Source organism: Bufo gargarizans, chromosome 11 (assembly GCF_014858855.1).
Source record: "Bufo gargarizans isolate SCDJY-AF-19 chromosome 11, ASM1485885v1, whole genome shotgun sequence".
Classification (NCBI taxonomy): Eukaryota; Metazoa; Chordata; class Amphibia; order Anura; family Bufonidae; genus Bufo; species Bufo gargarizans.
The window spans coordinates 91,034,762-91,055,246 of record NC_058090.1 but is presented as its reverse complement, the minus strand read 5'-3'; the positions used below and the strand labels follow the sequence as shown (position 1 = coordinate 91,055,246).

General features: G+C 44.8%; 1 protein-coding gene across 1 annotated transcript in view; it reads right to left on the bottom strand.

The window, feature by feature from the left end:
* Positions 1 to 20,485, bottom strand: part of LOC122921415 (synaptic vesicle glycoprotein 2A-like) — a 43,750-nt gene that overhangs the window by 9,547 nt on the left and 13,718 nt on the right. The window contains exons 7-10 of the mRNA XM_044271393.1: positions 20,155 to 20,265; positions 19,715 to 19,803; positions 15,250 to 15,414; positions 13,792 to 13,925 (exon numbers count right to left, since the gene is read on the bottom strand). Of these exons, the coding sequence (XP_044127328.1) occupies positions 13,792 to 13,925; positions 15,250 to 15,414; positions 19,715 to 19,803; positions 20,155 to 20,265 (499 nt within the window). The remainder of the gene's footprint in view (positions 1 to 13,791; positions 13,926 to 15,249; positions 15,415 to 19,714; positions 19,804 to 20,154; positions 20,266 to 20,485) is intronic.

The following is a 20,485-nucleotide window of genomic DNA, read 5'->3' as shown; positions in this document are numbered from 1 at the left end:
ATTCTTGTACATAGGATCAGTATTATAGTAGTTATATTCTTGTACATAGGAGCAGTATTATAGTAGTTATATTCTTGTACATAGGAGCAGTATTATAGTAGTTATATTCTTGTACATAGGAGCAGTATTATAGTAGTTATATTCTTGTACATAGGAGGCAGTATTATAGTAGTTATATTCTTGTACATAGGAGCAGTATTATAGTAGTTATATTCTTGTACATAGGAGGCAGTATTATAGTAGTTATATTCTTGTACATAGGAGCAGTATTATAGTAGTTATATTCTTGTACATAGGAGCAGTATTATAGTAGTTATATTCTTGTACATAGGGGCAGTATTATAGTAGTTATATTCTTGTACATAGGAGGCAGTATTATAGTAGTTATATTCTTGTACATAGGAGCAGTATTATAGTAGTTATATTCTTGTACATAGGAGGCAGTATTATAGTAGTTATATTCTTGTACTAGATCAGATTATAGTAGTTATATTCTTGTACATAGGAGCAGTATTATAGTAGTTATATTCTTGTACATAGGAGGCAGTATTATAGTAGTTATATTCTTGTACATAGGAGCAGTATTATAGTAGTTATATTCTTGTACATAGGAGCAGTATTATAGTAGTTATATTCTTGTACATAGGAGCAGTATTATAGTAGTTATATTCTTGTACATAGGAGCAGTATTATAGTAGTTATATTCTTGTACATAGGAGCAGTATTATAGTAGTTATATTCTTGTACATAGGAGGCAGTATTATAGTAGTTATATTCTTGTACATAGGAGGCAGTATTATAGTAGTTATATTCTTGTACATAGGAGGCAGTATTATAGTAGTTATATTCTTGTACATAGGAGCAGTATTATAGTAGTTATATTCTTGTACATAGGAGCAGTATTATAGTAATTATATTCTTGTACATAGGAGGCAATTTTTATTAGTATAAACAAACATAACAATACATTCAATCTAAATGAACAGAAACAATGGTCATTTACCAGAAATCATACATATCCAACAGTATAAATAATAATAATGATGATAACTTTAACTTAACAATAGTCCATTCCTGGTAAAGGAAAATATAGTAAATAAATCAGTAATAAACACAATTCCATTATGAAGATCAGTCCACATCCACCATATGTACATTCCTCCATAACATCCTGTTTCTCTCCTTTTTCCTACATTCTAAGTTCTTTATCCACCTCAGCTCTGACAGGATCAGGTTCCCCGCTCGCCTGTGATGGAACGGCTCGCTATGTACGGACACTTTCGTTCTAGTATGCCAGTGGTAGTATTTAATGACTGTAATAATCAGGTACATGGTCCCTCGGTCAATGTCAGGTATACTGGCTGGTACCCCATAGATGATATCAGGGTATGTAAGACGCCGCAGTCTAGGGATCTTTAACCTAGAGGATACCTCCTGCCATATTTTCTGCCCCTCCTCGCACTCAGATATAAAATGTGCCATTGTCTCCTCCTGTTGACATCCTAAGGGACACTTACGCTCTGAGACACTCAGATGTTTTAGATTGCCCTTAACATAAAGCTTTCCATGCAAGGACAGCCAGGCTATGTCAAAAATTTTTGCAGGGAGCCTGACTCCATTAAGAAACCTCAGACTTTCTTTTAAGGTTACTGTTGTACAGTCTTTTAATGCAGGCTGTATATAAAAGAAAGTCCTACATATGGTCAGGTACAGCTCTTTCCTGGTCTTACTCTCAATACACCCTTTATCAATCCGCCAGTTTCTCAAGCACCGGAGACCATAGTTCAGGTACTGGGGGAGGAAGCCACGAGTCAACCGACCCCTCTTGAGACTGCCGCCTCGCACCCAAGACTCTGCAAAAGGCAATATCCAGTCCCTGACACTGTTCACCCACAGGGAGCTGTTCTCTGAGTCCAGGTCACCAAAATTGACTTTTAGGAACAAGGAGTCAAAGAACACCCTTGGATTTAACATATCCAGCCCACCCTCTCTCCTCTGTAGGTAGGTGATCCCTCTTTTTACTGGGTTTAACCTGTTCCCCCAAAGAAGCTGGAAGAACAGGCTAAAGAGCCTAGCCGAGAAAGATTCTGGCAAAGGAAAAACGACAGAGATATACAAGAAGACAGGGACCAGGTAAGTCTTCAGCATTTTAACCCTTTCTCTATAGGTCAGCCTCCAGTTCTTCCATCGCTGAACCTTTGCATTTCCGGCTTCCAACTTCTCCTCCCAATTTATCCTGGCGTTATCGTCCCTCCCAAATTTAACCCCTAAGATCTTAATATAGGTGGAGGCCTTCGCAAATTGTGGCAGATCAAAGTCTGGATCAGAATCCAGTGTCCAGAAAGCTTGACTCTTCTCAAGGTTGACCAGAGACCCTGAGGCCTCTGAGTAGCTTCTGATGGCTGCCGATAACAGCTGCACCTCACGAGGCTCAGATATCACCACAGTGACATCATCCGCGTAGGCAACAACAGTCAGAGGCAAGCAGTGGGGGACCGGTACCCCCCGAAAATCACACTCCTGCAGCGACCTCAGGAACGGGTCTAAGGCAAACACATACAGCAGTGGACTCAACGGGCAACCCTGTCTCACCCCTGCCTCAACCCTGAACGTGCCACCCTGCCAACCATTGACCAGAGGAAAGCTCTCTGCCTCTCTGTACAAGGTTTTCAGCCAATCAATAAATTGTCCCGGAATACCGTACTTTGACAAAGTGGCCCATAGATACTCGTGGTCTACTCTGTCGAAGGCTTTAGCCTGGTCAAGACCAACAACATATCTCCCACACCTCAGAGCTTTACATCTCTCAAACATCTCCCTTATCGAGATGACTGCTCCAGAGATGTTCCGCCCTTTCACTGTGCCGAACTGACAGCCTGCCAACAGTGCCCGGGACAAACAAACTAATCTAGAGAAAAGGATTTTTGCCAGAATTTTCCTGTCGACATTCAAGAGGGCAATCGGCCTCCAGTTCTTGATGTCGCTAGGCTCCTTACCTTTAGAGAGCAGAATTAGCGATGACACCCTCATGGACGGAGGCATCAGGTGATTTTCTAGACAATTTTTATACACGTCCACGAGGATTGGAGCCAAGTGGTCTCTGAATTTCTTATAGAATTCTGCGGTAATACCGTCCGGACCTGGTGCCTTCTTTTGATGTAATTTATCAATGGCCACTTTAACCTCCTCCACCGTTAATTCTGCTGTTAAAGGAGAAAAGTCCAAATCATTAGTATCAGGGCCTGGAGTTGCCTCCAAGAATTGTGTCATCTTCTCTTTATCCAAAACCTTCTTCTGAAATAAGTCAGTATAGTAAGATCTCACCACCCCCAGGATACCCTCCCGAGATTCCTGCAAAACACCCTGGGAGTCAGTAAGACCTGTGACCACCTTGTTTACTACACGCTCCCGGCAGTTCTCAAAGGGATCAGGTGACCCTAAGGAACCATAATCTCGTTCCAGAACCAGGGAGGTGTACCTGCTATACTGATACTGCCTTATCTCAGATTTCAGTCGGTTTATCTTTTGCTGGTCCCCCCCATCTGCCGAATACAGTGACTCCAATTCTTTCCGCAGCTTGAGATACTGGCTGTACTTACTCTTCCCCTTCTTAAATGACAGTCTCCTCAAGAGGGATCTGATCTCCTCCTTGACGTCCTCCCACCAGTCAGCCATGCTATCATAAAAGTCCACTCTCTCTAGTTGTGTCTGAAAAAGAAAGTGGACACAATCCTGGGCATAAGGATCCTCCAGGAGACTGGAGTTAAGTCTCCATAGCCCTCTACCAACATCTGGACGCTTCATGGATCCCAAACAGAATGACAAGGCCAAGTGATCAGAGAAAGGGACAATTTTCTCACACATCCCACTAACCACTTCTGTAGGGTTTACAAAAGCCATATCGATGCGACTACTTCTGTTAGCACAGGAGTATGTAAATTTTGGCTTCCTACCACCCTGTGTGAACACATCGCTGAGGCCTGCCTGCTGGATCATGCTATTTAGGACCTTGGAGTCCCTGGTCACTGCTCGGCCAGAGGATCTGTCACCCGATGTCCTAGTGACATTGAAATCTCCAGCCAACACCACTGGGACAGAGGTAAAAAGATACGGCTTAACCTCATTAAATAACTGGACCCTTTCCGCCACTGACTGTGGACCATAGATATTAATGAGCCGGAGTCGTCTACCATGGATTGTGACCTCCAGGACCAGACACCGACCCATAGTAACGTCTGTCAGTCTATGTACAGTCACATCATTGGTGGAAAACAATATAGCAACCCCGGCATAAGGCTCCACAGCCAGCGACCAGAAAGAAGGACCAGACCTCCATTCCCTCTCAGCCTCACGCAGAAGTCCTGATGTGGTCAGACGCGTCTCCTGTAAGAAGATGACATCTGCATCAAAAGATCTCAGGTGGTCATACACTATGTGCCTTGTCTTTCTTACTTTAATGCTGTTCACATTGCTGGAAAGCACTTTTAAAGAGAACCCGGCCATTATTAAACAACATAAAAGGAAGAGCAGCGAGGTAATACCCATCATTATAGGTCGGAGTCGGAGTTGCCCTGCTTACCACCTGTCTCCATGTCTGATTCTACCTGGGACTCTACAGCATAGGGTTTCCTTTTGGTCGGAGGATCCTCAGTGTCCCCTTCACATTCATCATCTATTTTCTTCAGTTCTCTCTCATAATCTCCCTCAGATTCTGACAGTACTTCATACCTGTTGGATATGGCCATAACCTCTGACCCCTTATGGACTTTCTTCCTGACACTCTCGGCCATGCTGCACTCACCCTCAGGCTTACGGGAGGACTTGTCTTTTTTCCTCCTCTTGTTGCTCTTACTTTCCTCAAATACTGCTGGCGATGAAGAAGAGGCTACCTCTGACTGTTGCTGGCCCTCAGGGACAACCTCCATACTCCCCTGTGCAGTATCTGGGACCTCATGTTCTGGAGCTGCAGTACCTGATCCCTGCTGGACTTCTTGTCTGGTCAGAATTGACCCTGACATTAAGGCCTCCTCCTCTACAACATCTGCCTCTAACAATTCCTCATCAGGAAGCTCCTTACAGATATTGTGCCATGCGTCCGGACAATCTCTGTGAGGGTGACCCATCGCACCACATAGATTACATCTGATGTTCTGACAATTTGCACTTATGTGGCCAACCTCACCGCACAGATTGCACTTGACCACAGTGCACACACTCGCGACATGACCGGCTCTGCCACATCTAAAGCACTTTCTGGGCTGACCTGGGTAGAAGCAGACGCCTTTCTCTCTCCCAATAAAGAAGGAGTTTGGTAGATGCCACGTGACATTATTATGCTGGCGCAGCTTCACCAAAACCTTCCACCCTCCAGTCCAGATACCATCATCATCTCGGTTCTTGGTGAGATCAGAGACCATGTCACAGTGCCTCCTGAGCCACACAACAATGTCCTGGGGAGGGACGGCTTCATTCCAGAAGAGGATATTAACAGTGACGGTATCTGGCTTGGATATTGGAATAAAAATAAATTTACTCCAATCGTCAGTGTCTCTGAACCTAGGGAAATTAGCCCAAAATCTATCCAGATTAGACATGACCTTAAAGCTGACGTCATAGCCTTGTCTATCTGGTAGATTAATGACTGCCAAGATGTCCGCTGGCACAAACCCCATCTGGCGACACAGGAGTTCTCGGACCACAAGCCTCCGATCTGGGAGGTCTTCTTTGACGCCTCGATGTTTAAACCTCACTACATTTCTCCTTTTAAAGGCCTGACCTGTATAGTGAGCGCCGGAGGAAAAAGATGGAGCACCACGGCTCCAGGCATTACTGGGGGGACCTGGCGGGGTTCAGGGCCCTGACTTATTGGGGGGGTGTCTGCACTAGGGGGGTTACTCACACCTTCTGTGCTCAAGGGTAAAGGTGGAAAATCCCCCTCATTACTCTGTGGAGATTCCTCCAGCCCGTCCACCTCTATGCCATCATCAGATATCTCCCATACAGACTGTACATTCCCCCCAGACACTGACCCCTCAGGTACATGTCCACCATCACCCCCAGTCTCTGCCCTAGCAGTAGAGATCTGCTCTGCCACCCCATCACCTGGATGTACGGGTAGATGTCCATTGTCCTGCTGCACTGTGCCTCCTGGGACTTGTAGTGCTGGTGTCTGAGGTCCATGTGTCTCCTCAGGGAAAGCTGCAGATCCTTGTGGCCGCTGTTGCAAACTGTCCTGTTTATAAATCTCTCCTTTTTGAAAGGAAAACTTTGCGGCTTGCAGCACAGGTCTTGTCGCTTGCTGGGCCTCCTCAGGGATAACACTGGAATCCAGTTCCACATCAGAAAATCCAGATTCAAGGTTCAGGCCTTGGCTGGCAAAATGCTCCTGGTTCCTATAGGACTCAGCAAGTGGTCCCATCCTGTCCAGTACAGTGTCCATCTGCTTCACCAGGTCACCAAGTTCTAAGCTGAGTGAGTGTAGCTTACGGTCGTACACGGCTGCACAGTTTGGATTTGCAGTCTTTAGCCTGTATACACAGTCAATCTCCATTTGCAGCATTTGTTTGTGTCCCTTCAGCTCCTCCATGTTCCTCACCAGGGCAGGGATCTCCTCTGCTAGCTGCAGCTCAGGTGCACGAGTCTCTCTCGTTTGGTGTCCAGTCTTGGGCAGCTTCTCAGGCTGTTTGAACTCAGCAGACCTGGAGCCTCCATCAGATTTCTCTGCAGACCTCTCTTGTGCCACAGCCACAGATCTTTCAGCATTTTTGCTGCTGCCACCTCCAGACTGAGACCTGGTGCGGCCTAAGCGTGCCATGGTCACCACCTCACACTGCTGCAGGTTCTGCTGTAATGTCAGCCTCTCCAGAGATGTCCTCCGCTGCCTGTGTGCTGGAGGGGTGAGCTGCACACCTGATGCATGTGCTGCGCCCTGTCTCACCTCCTGTGCACCCTGCAGGTTGGGATTGCCACTCACAGAAGATACCTTTTGGGGGTCACTATGCTGCACTGGACGCTGCAGGCCTGGGCTGGAGGTCTGCTTCTCTGCACCATTCTTAGGTGTACTCACTGCTGCTGAATCCTTCTTTCCTTCTGGAACCACAACTGTTACTCCATCTTTCTTACTTGCACTTAATGCACTGGTGTTTCCTCCATTCTGGCCATTCCTTGTCACAGGATTCACTTTTGGACTTGTATCCATACTGGAAAGAGCCTGGGAGTTCCCTCCCAGTGGAGGCCTGGAAGCCTGGGCCTTGCTTGGGGAAGTTCCCCGCCCAGGGAGGCCCTTCCCTGGGCTAGCTCCAGACATGAGGAGAACCACCTACACACGTCCTCACAGCTAGGAGGCAGTATTATAGTAGTTATATTCTTGTACATAGGAGGCAGTATTATAGTAGTTATATTCTTGTATATAGGAGGCAGTATTATAGTAGTTATATTCTTGTACATAGGAGCAGTATTATAGTAGTTATATTCTTGTACATAGGAGCAGTATTATAGTCGTTTTCCTATCTCGTCCTACGGCAGCACAGAATGGGTTAACTTCGTTCTCATTCGATCCCCGGACCGCCCACCTAAATAAAAGGTACAGATTAAAATAATTAACTCATTATCAGTGACCAATAAAAGGCTACCTCCTCAGAACCTCCTTGTGTTTTTTTATTGTCCTCATCGGAAGGATGAAGCCCACCTATGATCCTCTTTGGAGATGGCCGTTTGTACCTGGTTCTCCCAGGTCAAGGCCAGAGAGTGTTCCTGCAGCCATGTATGTTTCCTGGCTTCACTCTTGTCCCGCTTACCTCCCCCTGCGTTCTCCAGCGTCCGGCCATTGCGTTGGTTGTGGATCGCTGTACCGCTGTAGCAGAGGAGTGACTTCCGGTTTCCTCCTGGAACGCATCGTGGAACGCAGACACGATGCGTCTGACGTCATAGGTACGCGCCCCTGCTCCTTGGGCGCCAAATTCTAATTTCTGAGGTATAAAAAGCGGGTTTTTGCAGAGCTCAGTTGCCCTGGTCCTTAGGCAGCTGAGCTCTAGCGGTTTTAAGGTATTTGCCTGTCCTATTGCCAGGCACTTAACCCCCTGACTGCCTTGTACTCTGCTTGAGTGACTTATGCCTCCTTCTTCTGTTTTCCTAGATGTCCTCCACATCCAGCAAGAGGGCTCGCAAGAGCAGACACAGATTGTGTCAGGGTTGTGAACAGCCTCTCCCTGATGACTTCCTGCAGGATCTCTGCCTCAGGTGTTTCCAGGACACACAGGAACCTGTACCTGTAAAGAAGAAACAGAGAACTGAATCTGCACGCTGCATCTCCTGTTTACAGCCACTTCTGGGGGATCATACCTCTAACATCTGTGAGCAATGCTCCCATCCAGGTGAAGCGTCGGATGACGACACTGCCGAAATGATGTCCCTATTTAAGGCCTTCCTTAAACAAACTAAGTCTAAGAAGTCGTCAAAAAAGAGGAGACGTCAGTCTCCGTCTTCTTCCTCAGTGGATTCAAGATCTGAAGGCGAGATCTCCTCTAGTTCTGAGGCTCCTGTTTTAGAAGATAACTTTCTTTTCAACAAGTCTGATACGAATCATCTAATCAAAGAAGTGAAAGGTATCATGGAGACCAGTAAAGAAAAGGCCAGTAGCCATGATGAAGATAATCTCTTCTACTTCCCGAAGAAGAAGGCGTCTGTGTTTCCAGGTCACCCTGTTCTGGATGCGGTGATGCGTAAGGAGTGGGAACATCCGGTGGCAAGGCTGAACCTAGGCTCCAGATTCAGAGCAGTGTATAAGACGGATCCGGCAGAATCCTCAAGCTAGGAAGGCCCTGCTAGGGTAGACCCGGCGGTGGCGAGGTTAGCCAAGAAATCCTTTTTTCCATCTGACGACTCGGACTTGTTAAAAGACCCCATGGAGAGGAAGGCGGACGGCCTCCTCAAGAGGTCGCACACCTACCTTGCATCCCTTAATAAAGCTGCCATGGCATCAGTCCCAGTGGCTCGGGCCCTCAGAGTATGGTTAAGCCATCTTGGTAGGGACATTGAAGACGGTGTCTCCAGAGAGGAACTCCTGAAACAGATACCTAACCTGAAGCTGGCAGCAGAGTTCCTCTGTGATTTCCCAGTGGATACGATAAGGTTTACGGCGAAGAACATGGCTCTCACCAACTCCATACGAAGATCGCTCTGGTTGAAACTCTGGTCTGGGGATCCATCTTCGAAGAACAATTTATGTTCCCTCCCTTTTGAGCCAGGAGAATTGTTCGGGTCTCACCTGAATAAGCTATTAGAAGCAAATATGGAGGATAAAGTATTGAATTTTCCTCACACCAAACGGAAGGAGAAACCCAGGAGTTTTCGCTCCTACAGACAGGATCCCAGAAGATCAGGATTTAGAGGTCGCTCAAACCGAGGAAGACCTGACCGTAGAACTTGGGGTTCCTCGGAGAAAACTAAGAAGAAGACGGAGGAGAATAGGCCTCAGAAACAGGAATTCTGACGCCAGAATTGTAGGAGTAGGAGGTCGTTTATCCCGTTTCTACCAGAGCTGGCTCCAAATTACATCAGACAGCTGGGCGCTGGACATCATTCGAAATGGGTACAGTCTGGAGTTCCATCACGCACCAAGGGACAGGTTCACTATAAACAAACCGAGAGACCCTCAGATCTTCCTTTTATTAAGAGAGTTCATAGAAAAAGGAGCCTTGGAGCCAGTTCCAGACGATTCAAAGGACTCTGGGATCTACTCCAGAATTTTTTGCGTTCCCAAAGGAAATGGGAAGAGTCGACTAATTATAGACCTGCGCTACTTAAACCGTCATCTAAAAAAGATCCATTTCAAGATGGAGACTATAAGGTCCATTACTGCTGTCCTCAGAAAGAACCTATTCATGGCTTCTTTAGACCTCAAAGACGCCTACTTGCATATTCCGATAAACCCACAGTCAAGAAGATTCCTGAGAGTTGCCATCAAGAGAGGTGGAACCATTCTGCGGTACCAGTTCAGAGCTCTTCCTTTCGGGTTATGTTCAGCCCCGAGGATATTCACGAAGATAGCGGTACTCATTGCAGTAGAACTTCGCCTCAGGGGGATTCAGATCTTCCCATACTTAGACGACTGGTTGCTGGTGGCCGGTACGGAGAAGCTTCTGCATCAACATCTGGAGCAGACAGTGGGCCTCCTACAATCTGTAGGTTTCCTGATAAATTGGGAGAAATCGGATACGGTCCCAGCAACATCCAAAATCTTCCTGGGGTTTCTAGTAGACACTCTCGCCATGAAGCTCTATCATCCTATGCCAAAGGTGGAAGCATTGAAGAAGGAGATGAGAACCCTGATGTCCCTCCACTCCCCTTCAGTACGAAGGGTTATGAAGACTCTGGGTCATATGACATCAGTTTCAGAGGCTGTCCCTTGGGCGAATATCCACAGCAGGGATCTCCAGTTGAATATGCTACGGGCTTGGCGACTCTCCAGACTCAGATTAGACGCCAGGATCAGGCTGGAACCAGCGACAATTCGGTCCCTCAGATGGTGGTTACGCACGGAGAACTTAGTCAGAGGAAAGAACTTCCGGTTCCTGTCTCCAGTCATCATTACTACGGATGCCTCCGGTCAGGGATGGGGAGCCCATCTTCTGGACAAGTGGACACAGGGCCTCTGGTCGCACGAGGACAGGGGGAAGTCGTCAAACTACAAAGAGCTGAAGGCAGTTCTTTTGGCTCTTCGCCACTTCAAGGCCAATATTCTGGAGAAATCAGTTCTGATCCGTTCGGACAACTTGACTACCGTATTCTACCTGAACAAACAGGGAGGTACGAGGAGCGGACTTCTTCTGGAGCTGTGCAAGACTATCTTCAGCTGGGCGGAATCACACCTGCTGGAACTAAGAGCAGCGCATATCAGGGGCTGCTGCAATATGCAAGCGGATCGTCTGAGCAGGAAAATGGTGAACCAAGCCGAATGGGAGCTCAATCAGTCCGTTTTCCACCAGATTACGGAGAAGTGGGGCTCTCCTGCTTGGGATCTAATGGCAACAGCGGAGAACAGGAAATTGAGCCAGTTTTGTTCACTGAACAGCTTCGACAATCCAACAGTGGTGGATGCCTTCTCCATGAGCTGGGAACGCCTGTTCATCTATATATTTCCCCCGATACCTCTCATCCCGAGGGTTCTTCGGAAGATAGCAGAGGAGAAGCCTCAGGCCATTGTGATCGCACCTTTCTGGCCAAGAAGGTCGTGGTTTCCCCTTCTACTTCACCTGTCCAGGGGGAACTTCTGGAGACTTCCCCTGCGGCCGGATCTCCTGCTACAGGACAACCTGTATCATCAGAGTCTGCAGCATCTACACCTTACGGCCTGGAGGCTGAAAGAAGCAGACTGGAGAGAAGGGGCTTGTCACAATCGGTGATTGACACCCTGCTGGCATCTAGGAAGGACTCTACCAACAGGAAGTACGCTAAAGTTTGGCGAAAATTTCTATCCTGGATGTCGCAGAACGGCCATGAGACCATCAATATTTCTTCCATCTTGCAGTTCCTCCAAGACGGGTTCCAGAAAGGGCTCAAGCCGAATACGTTAAAATCCCATATGACGGCAATAAAATCGGTAACAGAGAATGAATTCCTTCATCATCCCTTGATATTCCGTTTTTTTAAGGCGATAAAGAGGCTCAAACCTGTTCATAGAGACCCGGTTCCGGTCTGGGATCTTTCTCTGGTACTAAGAAGGCTTGCAGCTCCCCCGTTTGAGCCTTTACAGGAAGTGGAGTACAAATGGCTCTCCTGCAAGACTCTGTTCCTGACAGCAATTACGTCTGCCAAAAGACTGGGCGAACTCCAGGCTTTATCTTCAAAGTTTCCGTACCTACGTTTTCTGCCAGATGGGGTTCTACTCCGTACTATGCCAGCTTTTTTGCCTAAAATCCCTTCAGCAGCGAACAAGAATAGAGAATCATTCCTCCCAGTGTTCTTTCCTGAGCCTCTGGATGAGAACCAGAAACTCTTGCATACGTTGGACGTTAGAAGAGCCCTGCTTATCTATTTACAAAGGACAAGGGATTTCAGAACAGTGGAGAACCTTTTTGTCCTCTTCTCTGGGCCAAGAAAGGGTTCTTCTCCTTCTAAGGATACGTTGGCAAGATGGATCAAGACCACAATATTGGAAGCTTATTCTCTGGAAGAGATACCTCCTCCGTTTCCAGTGAGAGCGCATTCCACCAGGGCCACGGCTACTTCTTGGGCAGAGGTCGCACAAGTCTCGATGGAGGAAATCTGCAATGCAGCATCCTGGTCCTCATCCTTGACCTTCGTCAAGCATTATCGTTTGGATATTAACGCTAGGAGCTCAGCCTTTGGTACCGGGGTTCTGTCTGCAGCTCTGAGTGAAGATACCCCCCCTTGTGATCTATGAAAATCCCATTCTGTGCTGCCGTAGGACGAGATGGGAAAGGAAAAATTCTTACCTGGGATTTTACTTTCCTTGAGTCCGTAGGCAGCACAAGTATACCCTCCCTAATAAATTTCTTCTTGGCATAATTCTTGGTCTGAGTCTATTTGTATTAACACAAGGAGGTTCTGAGGAGGTAGCCTTTTATTGGTCACTGATAATGAGTTAATTATTTTAATCTGTACCTTTTATCTAGGTGGGCGGTCCGGGGATCGGATGAGAACAAAGTTAACCCATTCTGTGCTGCCTACGGACTCAAGGAAAGTAAAATCCCAGGTAAGAATTTTTCCTATATTCTTGTACATAGGAGGCAGTATTATAGTAGTTATATTCTTGTACATAGGAGCAGTATTATAGTAGTTATATTCTTGCACATAGGAGCAGTATTATAGTAGTTATATTCTTGTACATAGGAGGCAGTATTATAGTAGTTATATTCTTGTACATAGGGGGCAGTATTATAGTAGTTATATTCCTGTACATAGGAGCAGTATTATAGTAGTTATATTCTTGTACATAGGAGCAGTATTATAGTAGTTATATTCTTGTACATAGGAGCAGTATTATAGTAGTTATATTCTTGTACATAGGAGGTAGTATTATAGTAGTTATATTCTTGTACATAGGAGGCAGTATTATAGTAGTTATATTCTTGTACATAGGAGCAGTATTATAGTAGTTATATTCTTGTACATAGGAGGCAGTATTATAGTAGTTATATTCTTGTACATAGTACCAGTATTATAGTAGTTATATTCCTGTACATAGGAGCAGTATTATAGTAGTTATATTCTTGTACATAGGGGGCAGTATTATAGTAGTTATATTCTTGTACATAGGAGGCAGTATTATAGTAGTTATATTCTTGTACATAGGAGGCAGTATTATAGTAGTTATATTCTTGTACATAGGAGGCAGTATTATAGTAGTTATATTCTTGTACATAGGAGGCAGTATTATAGTAGTTATATACTTGTACATAGGAGCAGTATTATAGTAGTTATATTCTTGTATATAGGAGGCAGTATTATAGTAGTTATATTCTTGTATATAGGAGGCAGTATTATAGTAGTTATATTATTGTACATAGGAGGCAGTATTATAGTAGTTATATTCTTGTACATAAAGAGCAGTATTATAGTAGTTATATTCTTGTACATAGGAGGCAGTATTATAGTAGTTATATTCTTATACATAGGAGGCAGTATTATAGTAGTTATATTCTTGTAAATAATAATAATAACAGGCCTCATATTTGGTCAAGATTATGTAGATTTGTGTTTTTTTATATGTTCAACTTTTTCAATGCAGAGAAACAAAAACCATTTTGAAAAATGAGAATAAGTCATTACCTGTGTTGTAGAACATGGTGGAGATGAAAGTACAGTTCTTGAAGAAAGTGTTACTGGATGTGATATCTTCAAAGTAACAGTCTTTGAACAAGGAATTTTCAAATATAACAGACTTTAGCTTGAGGCCAATGAATCTTTTGAAACAAAAGCAAGAGGTGTAATTATTTTACATCTCAGCAGACACTGTACTTGCCACATGAAAAGGTTGAATACATGGTAGCGTCGACCTTAGACTGTTCTATCAAGAATCATAAGATGATATTGTATATAGCAAACCTCCAGTGCCTACTCTGTGGTTCATCCTTAGGCTACATGCACACGTTCAGGATTCATGTGCGGAGAATCCGCACTGAAATCCGCAGGTGTTCACAGGCAAATCCGTGCGGTCAATCCGCATTAATTGGTGCGGATTTGCATGCGGATTTGCGTGCGGATTTGGTGCAGATTCGGTGCGGATTTTCTGCATGCGGATTTCACTAAGTGACTTAAGAAAATCCGGTCAGGAAAAAAAAGATTAATTGACATGTCGCGGATTATAAAATCCGCACCGCAGGTCAAAATCCGCACGGAAAAAATCCGCATCGTGTGCATTGAGAATTTCAGATTCTCATAGAATACAATGTACATGACCTACGGTGCGGATTTTCCGCACGCAAATCCGCGCGGAAAATCCGCACGCAATCCTGATCGTGTGCAGGGGGCCTTATACTTCAAAAGGTCAATCCCTGCAGTTGGGGATACCAGCACCTGTTTTTTGAAGAACATGCCTCCTTCCCCTTGGGTTGTTTTTCTGTCCCTTTAACATCTCTATCAACTATGGGTGACATCTAATATGGAAACTTCTACAGGGGTTTAACAACAAGTTTTCTAACAAAACAGCCCACTTAAAGACTATTTCCCCATAAACTACATTCATTGCCTATCTACTATACAGACAGGACAGAGGTGGGATGTTCCTGCTGCAGCCAATTGTCTTACTCTAGGGTGGAGTTATTCTAGGATTGGGTTACTCTAGGGTGGAGTTATTTTAGGATTGGGTTACTCTAGGGTGGAGTTATTCTAGGATTGGGTTACTCTAGGAGGAGGAGGAGAGGTATTTGGCTGATCTCCTGGAACACACAGATGATTATATATTTCTAAGTTCTGATTTTTTTGTGTACATTTATGTGGTCAAATCTCCAGGTAGAGAGACATTGTTCTCATATTGATTTTTTAAAATGTTTAACACCCATTAATAATTAAATTAGGTTGGTTCACTAATGGGTTATTGTCCCCTTTCTGATGTATAGCTAATTCATGTATTTTAAATATTAATTCTAGTAAACAGTATAACAAATGTATTACAGTAAATCCTTTGAACAATTTAGGTCCCATCCTCTTCTGAGAGGTCACCTTCAATGTGTGTAAACTATTAGTACGAATTAGTCCATAAACAACATGGGCATTTTTTGCTCTTACTTGTCATTTTGGTATTCTCTGTTATCGTGGACTTGATTTTCGAGAGTGAAGTTAAAGTTGAAGCTGATCACCCTCTCGTTGGAGAAATATTTGGTGCGTGAGGCATAGTCAATGTTCTGAAGATGTTTGATCATGTCTGGGAACCAAACCGTCAGTCCATAGTAGCTGAGAAAAGAATAAAGAGACGTGTTAAAGAGAAGATTTAGTTTTCCCCGACTTCCATATATATACCCAACATTGGACAACCCCTGGATTTCTCTCCTGGAAGATGGAAGAAGCAGGAGACTTCTCTCAGCTAAGAGCCACACAATACTTTCAGTCTTGACTGGTATTGTCATCCATTAGTTGGTGGGAGTCATGGTGGCACATATTGATAACTCTTCACCATACAGTGTTGGAGAGAGAAATAAGGACCAGATGAGGAAAAAAAAACATCTTGAAGGAGTTAGGGCATTTATTTACTCCAAAATTCATATATCATTCATGCAACTGGTAGAGAACTGTTTTAGGGTGGAATTATGCTACAGTGGAGTTTTCCTGGCGTGGAGTTATCCTAGGGTGACGTTATTCCAGAGTGGATTTATCTTAGGGTGACGTTATTCCAGAGTGGAGTTATCTTAGGGTGGAGTTATTCCAGGGTAAAGTTAGTTTAGGATGGATTTTTTATAGGGCGGTGTTATTTCAGGGTGGAGTTATTATAGGATTGGGTTACTCTAGGGTGGAGTTATTTTAGAATTGGGTTACTCTAGGGTGGAGTTATTCTAGGATTGGGTTACTCTAGGGTGGAGTTATTCTAGGATTGGGTTACTCTAGGGTGGAGTTATTCTAGGATTGGGTTACTCTAGGGTGGAGTTATTCTAGGATTGGGTTACTCTAGGGTGGAGTTATTCTAGGATTGGGTTACTAAGGGGGGAGTTATTCTAGGATTGGGTTACTCTAGGGTGGAGTTATTCTAGGATTGGGTTACTCTAGGGTGGAGTTATTCTAGGATTGGGTTACTCTAGGGTGGAGTTATTCTAGGATTGGGTTACTCTAGGGTGGAGTTATTCTAGGATTTGGTTACTCTAGGATTGGGTTACTCTAGGGTGGAGTTATTCTAGAGTGGAGTTATTCTAGGATTGGGTTACTCTAGGGTGGAGTTATTCTAGGATTTGGTTACTCTAGGATTGGGTTACTCTAGGGTGGAGTTATTCTAGAGTGGAGTTATTCTAGGATTGGGTTACTCTAGGGTGGAGTTATTCTAGGATTGGGTTACTCTAGGGTGGAGTTATTCTAGGATTGGGTTACTCTAGGGTGGAGTTATTCTAGGATTGGGTTACTCTAGGGTGGAGTTATTCTAGGATTTGGTTACTCTAGGATTGGGTTACTCTAGGGTGGAGTTATTCTAGGATTTGGTTACTCTAGGGTGGAGTTACTCTAGGATTGGGTTACTCTAGGGTGGAGTTACTCTAGGATTGGAGTACGCTACAGAATTTCAGTGCTTTTTTGGCCAATCTAAACATGGATGCACATGGTGACTAAATCAACAATCCCGACTACAAATTAGATATAATTGTACGTTTAAGAAGGCCTCAATGTGCATTTCTACATAAATTACCTATTAATATAGTTTTCTTATGGGCGTCATCTCTCTACTTTCCACATATACAAGGTAGTCACAGTATGGGAAACGAGTAGCTAAATTGAGTTGCATTAGTCTCTGTTATGCATACACTGTGGAAACAGATGATGTAGGCTACTACAGGCGGCACAGGTCTTTTCGTGTAGTGGCCCTTTAGGTTGCCATAGGTGTCCCTTCTCAGCTTATGATACTTTCATACTGCAAATAAATAGCATCTCAATAAAACGAGCGTTCTCTGATATCCCCTGACATCAATAAACTGCTCTCCTTCCACTTCGTTGTTATGTTCTGTCCTTCCAGATATCGTCTTTCCGCCAGCAGCAGCAGAAACCGCACACGACATAATTCTACATTCTCCTCTCCCCTAAAGCCTCCGATCTCGTTATCTCTCCCAGTGTCGAACCGCAGGCCTATAACTTCATTAGTAAGTCATTTCTGCCTCTTTTAATGTGCAGCCAAGGAATGGCAAGCAGTAACTGGGAATATGGCATTTTAATTATCTCCCTGACAGCTTGAATTAATGGTTATTTGGGGGGAATCAATCTGGAAGCTTCAGTCCTGAAAAACCCAGACGGAAACGGGGAGTTTAATGCATCTCGTGTAGAAGACAGTGGTGGCGTCCATGCCAGGTAATTGGTTAGATAATTATTTCTACGCGTTTCAAGGCCTTTATACCAGTCAAACATTGAACACAAAATCACATGGATTTTATATACAACTCTTCGGCACAGTGTCCTTTTTGCTAACAAAAACTCTTCTTCTCCAATCTTTCGAGGGCAGCTTCAGGAAATGTGCTGACTACAGGCACTGCGTCTACGAGGCAAGACGAGACTCAAGCTTAGAAGGAGCTTATACTGATGTGCCATTACATTTCACAGGCATCCACGTTAAAGATCACACTCTGCTCTGGTTTTTCTTTTAGCATTTGTTTTGCTCTTTTCTTTATTTTAGTCTTTTCTGGTCTTTTGTTTTCTGCTGTATGTTGTCATTTTCCTCAGAATTATGCAGCTGGATCACTTCAAGGAACGTGAAGAGGGGGGAGGAAGTCCTTACATAGTAAAGGGGTTCACATACTTTTCTTGCACAGGACCCTACTATCTACAGTATGTATGCCCCAATGATAAGAGTAGAAATGGGTGCTTACGCCTAAAGGGGAACATTTACTATGTGATTTATATGAGACTTAGGGATCATGCACACAAACATATTTTCTTTCTGTGTCATTCAATTTTTTTTGTGGACCGTATGCTAAACCATTCATTTCAATGGGTCCGCAAAAAAAACGGAAGGTACTCCGTGTACATTACGTTTCCGTATGTCCGTATTTCCGTTCCGCAAAAAAATAGAACATGTCCTATTATTGTCGGCATTACGGACAAGGATAGGACTGTTCTATTAGGGGCCAGCTGTTCCGTTCCTCAAAATATGGAATGCACACAGACGTCATCCGTATTTTTTGGGGGATCCGTTTTTTGTGGACCGCAAAATACATACGGTCGTGTGCATGAGCCCTTAGCATGTGAAAAACACACAGATTTTGTCGCATGGCATATTTGCTGCAAAATTTGCCACTTTACCCCCTTCACGACAGAGTGTGGTGAGGGGGCGTCACTGCGAGTCCGTCGCATTTATCTTTATTCACGACAGTTTCCTGGCATGAATGGATTGAATTGGCTGCCACAGATTTGAGACACGGCCAGCGGGAGGATGCACTAAATCTATGATAGGAGTGCGCCTCTGCATAAATTTGGCGCACCCTCTGGTGGAGCGGGTGGTATAAAGACTGGCGAAGAAAACGTTGGTCTTGATAAATGTCCCCCAAAGAGTCTAGAGCAGGGGTGCCCAACCTGCGGCTCTCTAGCTGTTGCAAAACTACAACTCCCAGCAAGCCTAGACAGCTATTAGGGCATGCTGGGGGTTGTAGTTTTGCAACAGCTGGAGGGCTGCAGGTTGAGCATCCCTGGTTTATAGGTTGTGGTAGCACCAACGCCTCTTGCCTTAAAGCCTTACTGACCTGCAAAGGTGTGGTGTGTTGGACCGATGCTGGTTTGATATTGATGGCCAACCCTGAGGATAGCATCAAAATCCTGGACAACCCCTTTAAGAGCCAAACAGTGGTGCTACAAAAGCCTCTTTGCATAGGAACCAAATTCCTATCACTGAATCCATGTTCGTTTTATCATCGATGGTGGTCCAACCTCTAGGAGAATTAGGTTTCTGGATGAAAGGTCTACAGTACTGCCGTAGAGGTCCATCCTGTTACGGTTCTCTGGCTGTGGCCACCCGGCTGTACAGGGCATGGTCCCAGCAGCGGAGCTGGGTGGTCAGAAGCCATGATCTGAGCTTGTCATTCTTCGGGTTCCTTCTTCTGGCTGAAAAATGCTAAACTCTAATGACGACTATATCAAAAGTGGTGGGCAGCCATCTTCAGGGTGGAGGAGCTGTTGGCTGAGCATCACTTGTCGGAGGTAATAATTACGTTGGACTCCTGAGATCTGACAGCTGAGTGGTATCGGGGCGGCAGCTCAATACCGATCGGGACTAATGCCGTCAGATCTCCTTCATTGAAACGGAAATGTGAATTAGCTAAGACCAAAGATTGTCAGACTCCATCTCGAGTCTCGTCCGGAGAGGAGGAAGCCAGACGGACCTGCAGCGGTTGCCATGACGATAGCAATTTCACGGAGCAGTTCAGAATTTGACGGAGCAAGGAGGCCGTGAGCGAAACTAAGTGCTGTTATTAGCAACCAAAGCAGCTTTCTGTAAAACGAACAGAAACATGGAAAACTCTACTGACACCCAAGACGCCTCGTCCCGCGCTGCCGTCTAGAACAATATACCAACCTGAAAGACATGGTGAACCAAACCGCCATCATCATCAGGGTGATGCGTCTGTATTCTGGGGCAAAGCACTGGTGGAAATTAGACCAAACCTGCAAAGCATGAAAAGGTCCCAGTGCTTAGAACATGGATATAAATACAAAATGTTAAAAAAAAATATATATATATAAATTATGTAAATTAAAAGGGAATTTTGGCCGCAAAAATTCCGCCGCGCTGCAGTTTGCAGATCGGCGGTTTAAAGGCGTGACTGTGCCAAGATAGAACATAACCCTTCCTGGCGCGATGTCTATTCAATAGATCTAAGGTGCAAGCGGGTCCATGGTATGCAAAGTGAACCGCGGCGGCGGCGGTTTCTGCTGCGAAGTACGCGGCACATTTGGCCAGAGTGAAACAGGCACAAAGGGTTAACTCATCAGAGACATTCCGCTCCTGGCGCCTACCTGCTGAGACAAATTAAGTATCCGGATCATCCAGCGCCGGTACCACGTCCCTGTGTCTGACTGGATCTCAATCAGTTCATCCTCTTGTTTAATGAACTTTATCTGAGTGACCTGTAAAGACAAAACCAGCCAGTCAATAAAGGGTTACAAAGACTGTATGCCACCAAATGAGTGATAAAGCTATTTCAATTCAAGGCCACGCCTATCGTGACCAACGACGTCTTTTATTCCCTCCATGCATATTAAATGAGACAACTTGACAATAGGTGTTAATTAAAAAAAAAAAAATAATCCTATGCAGACTACATGTTTCCATGGTAACAGACCGCAA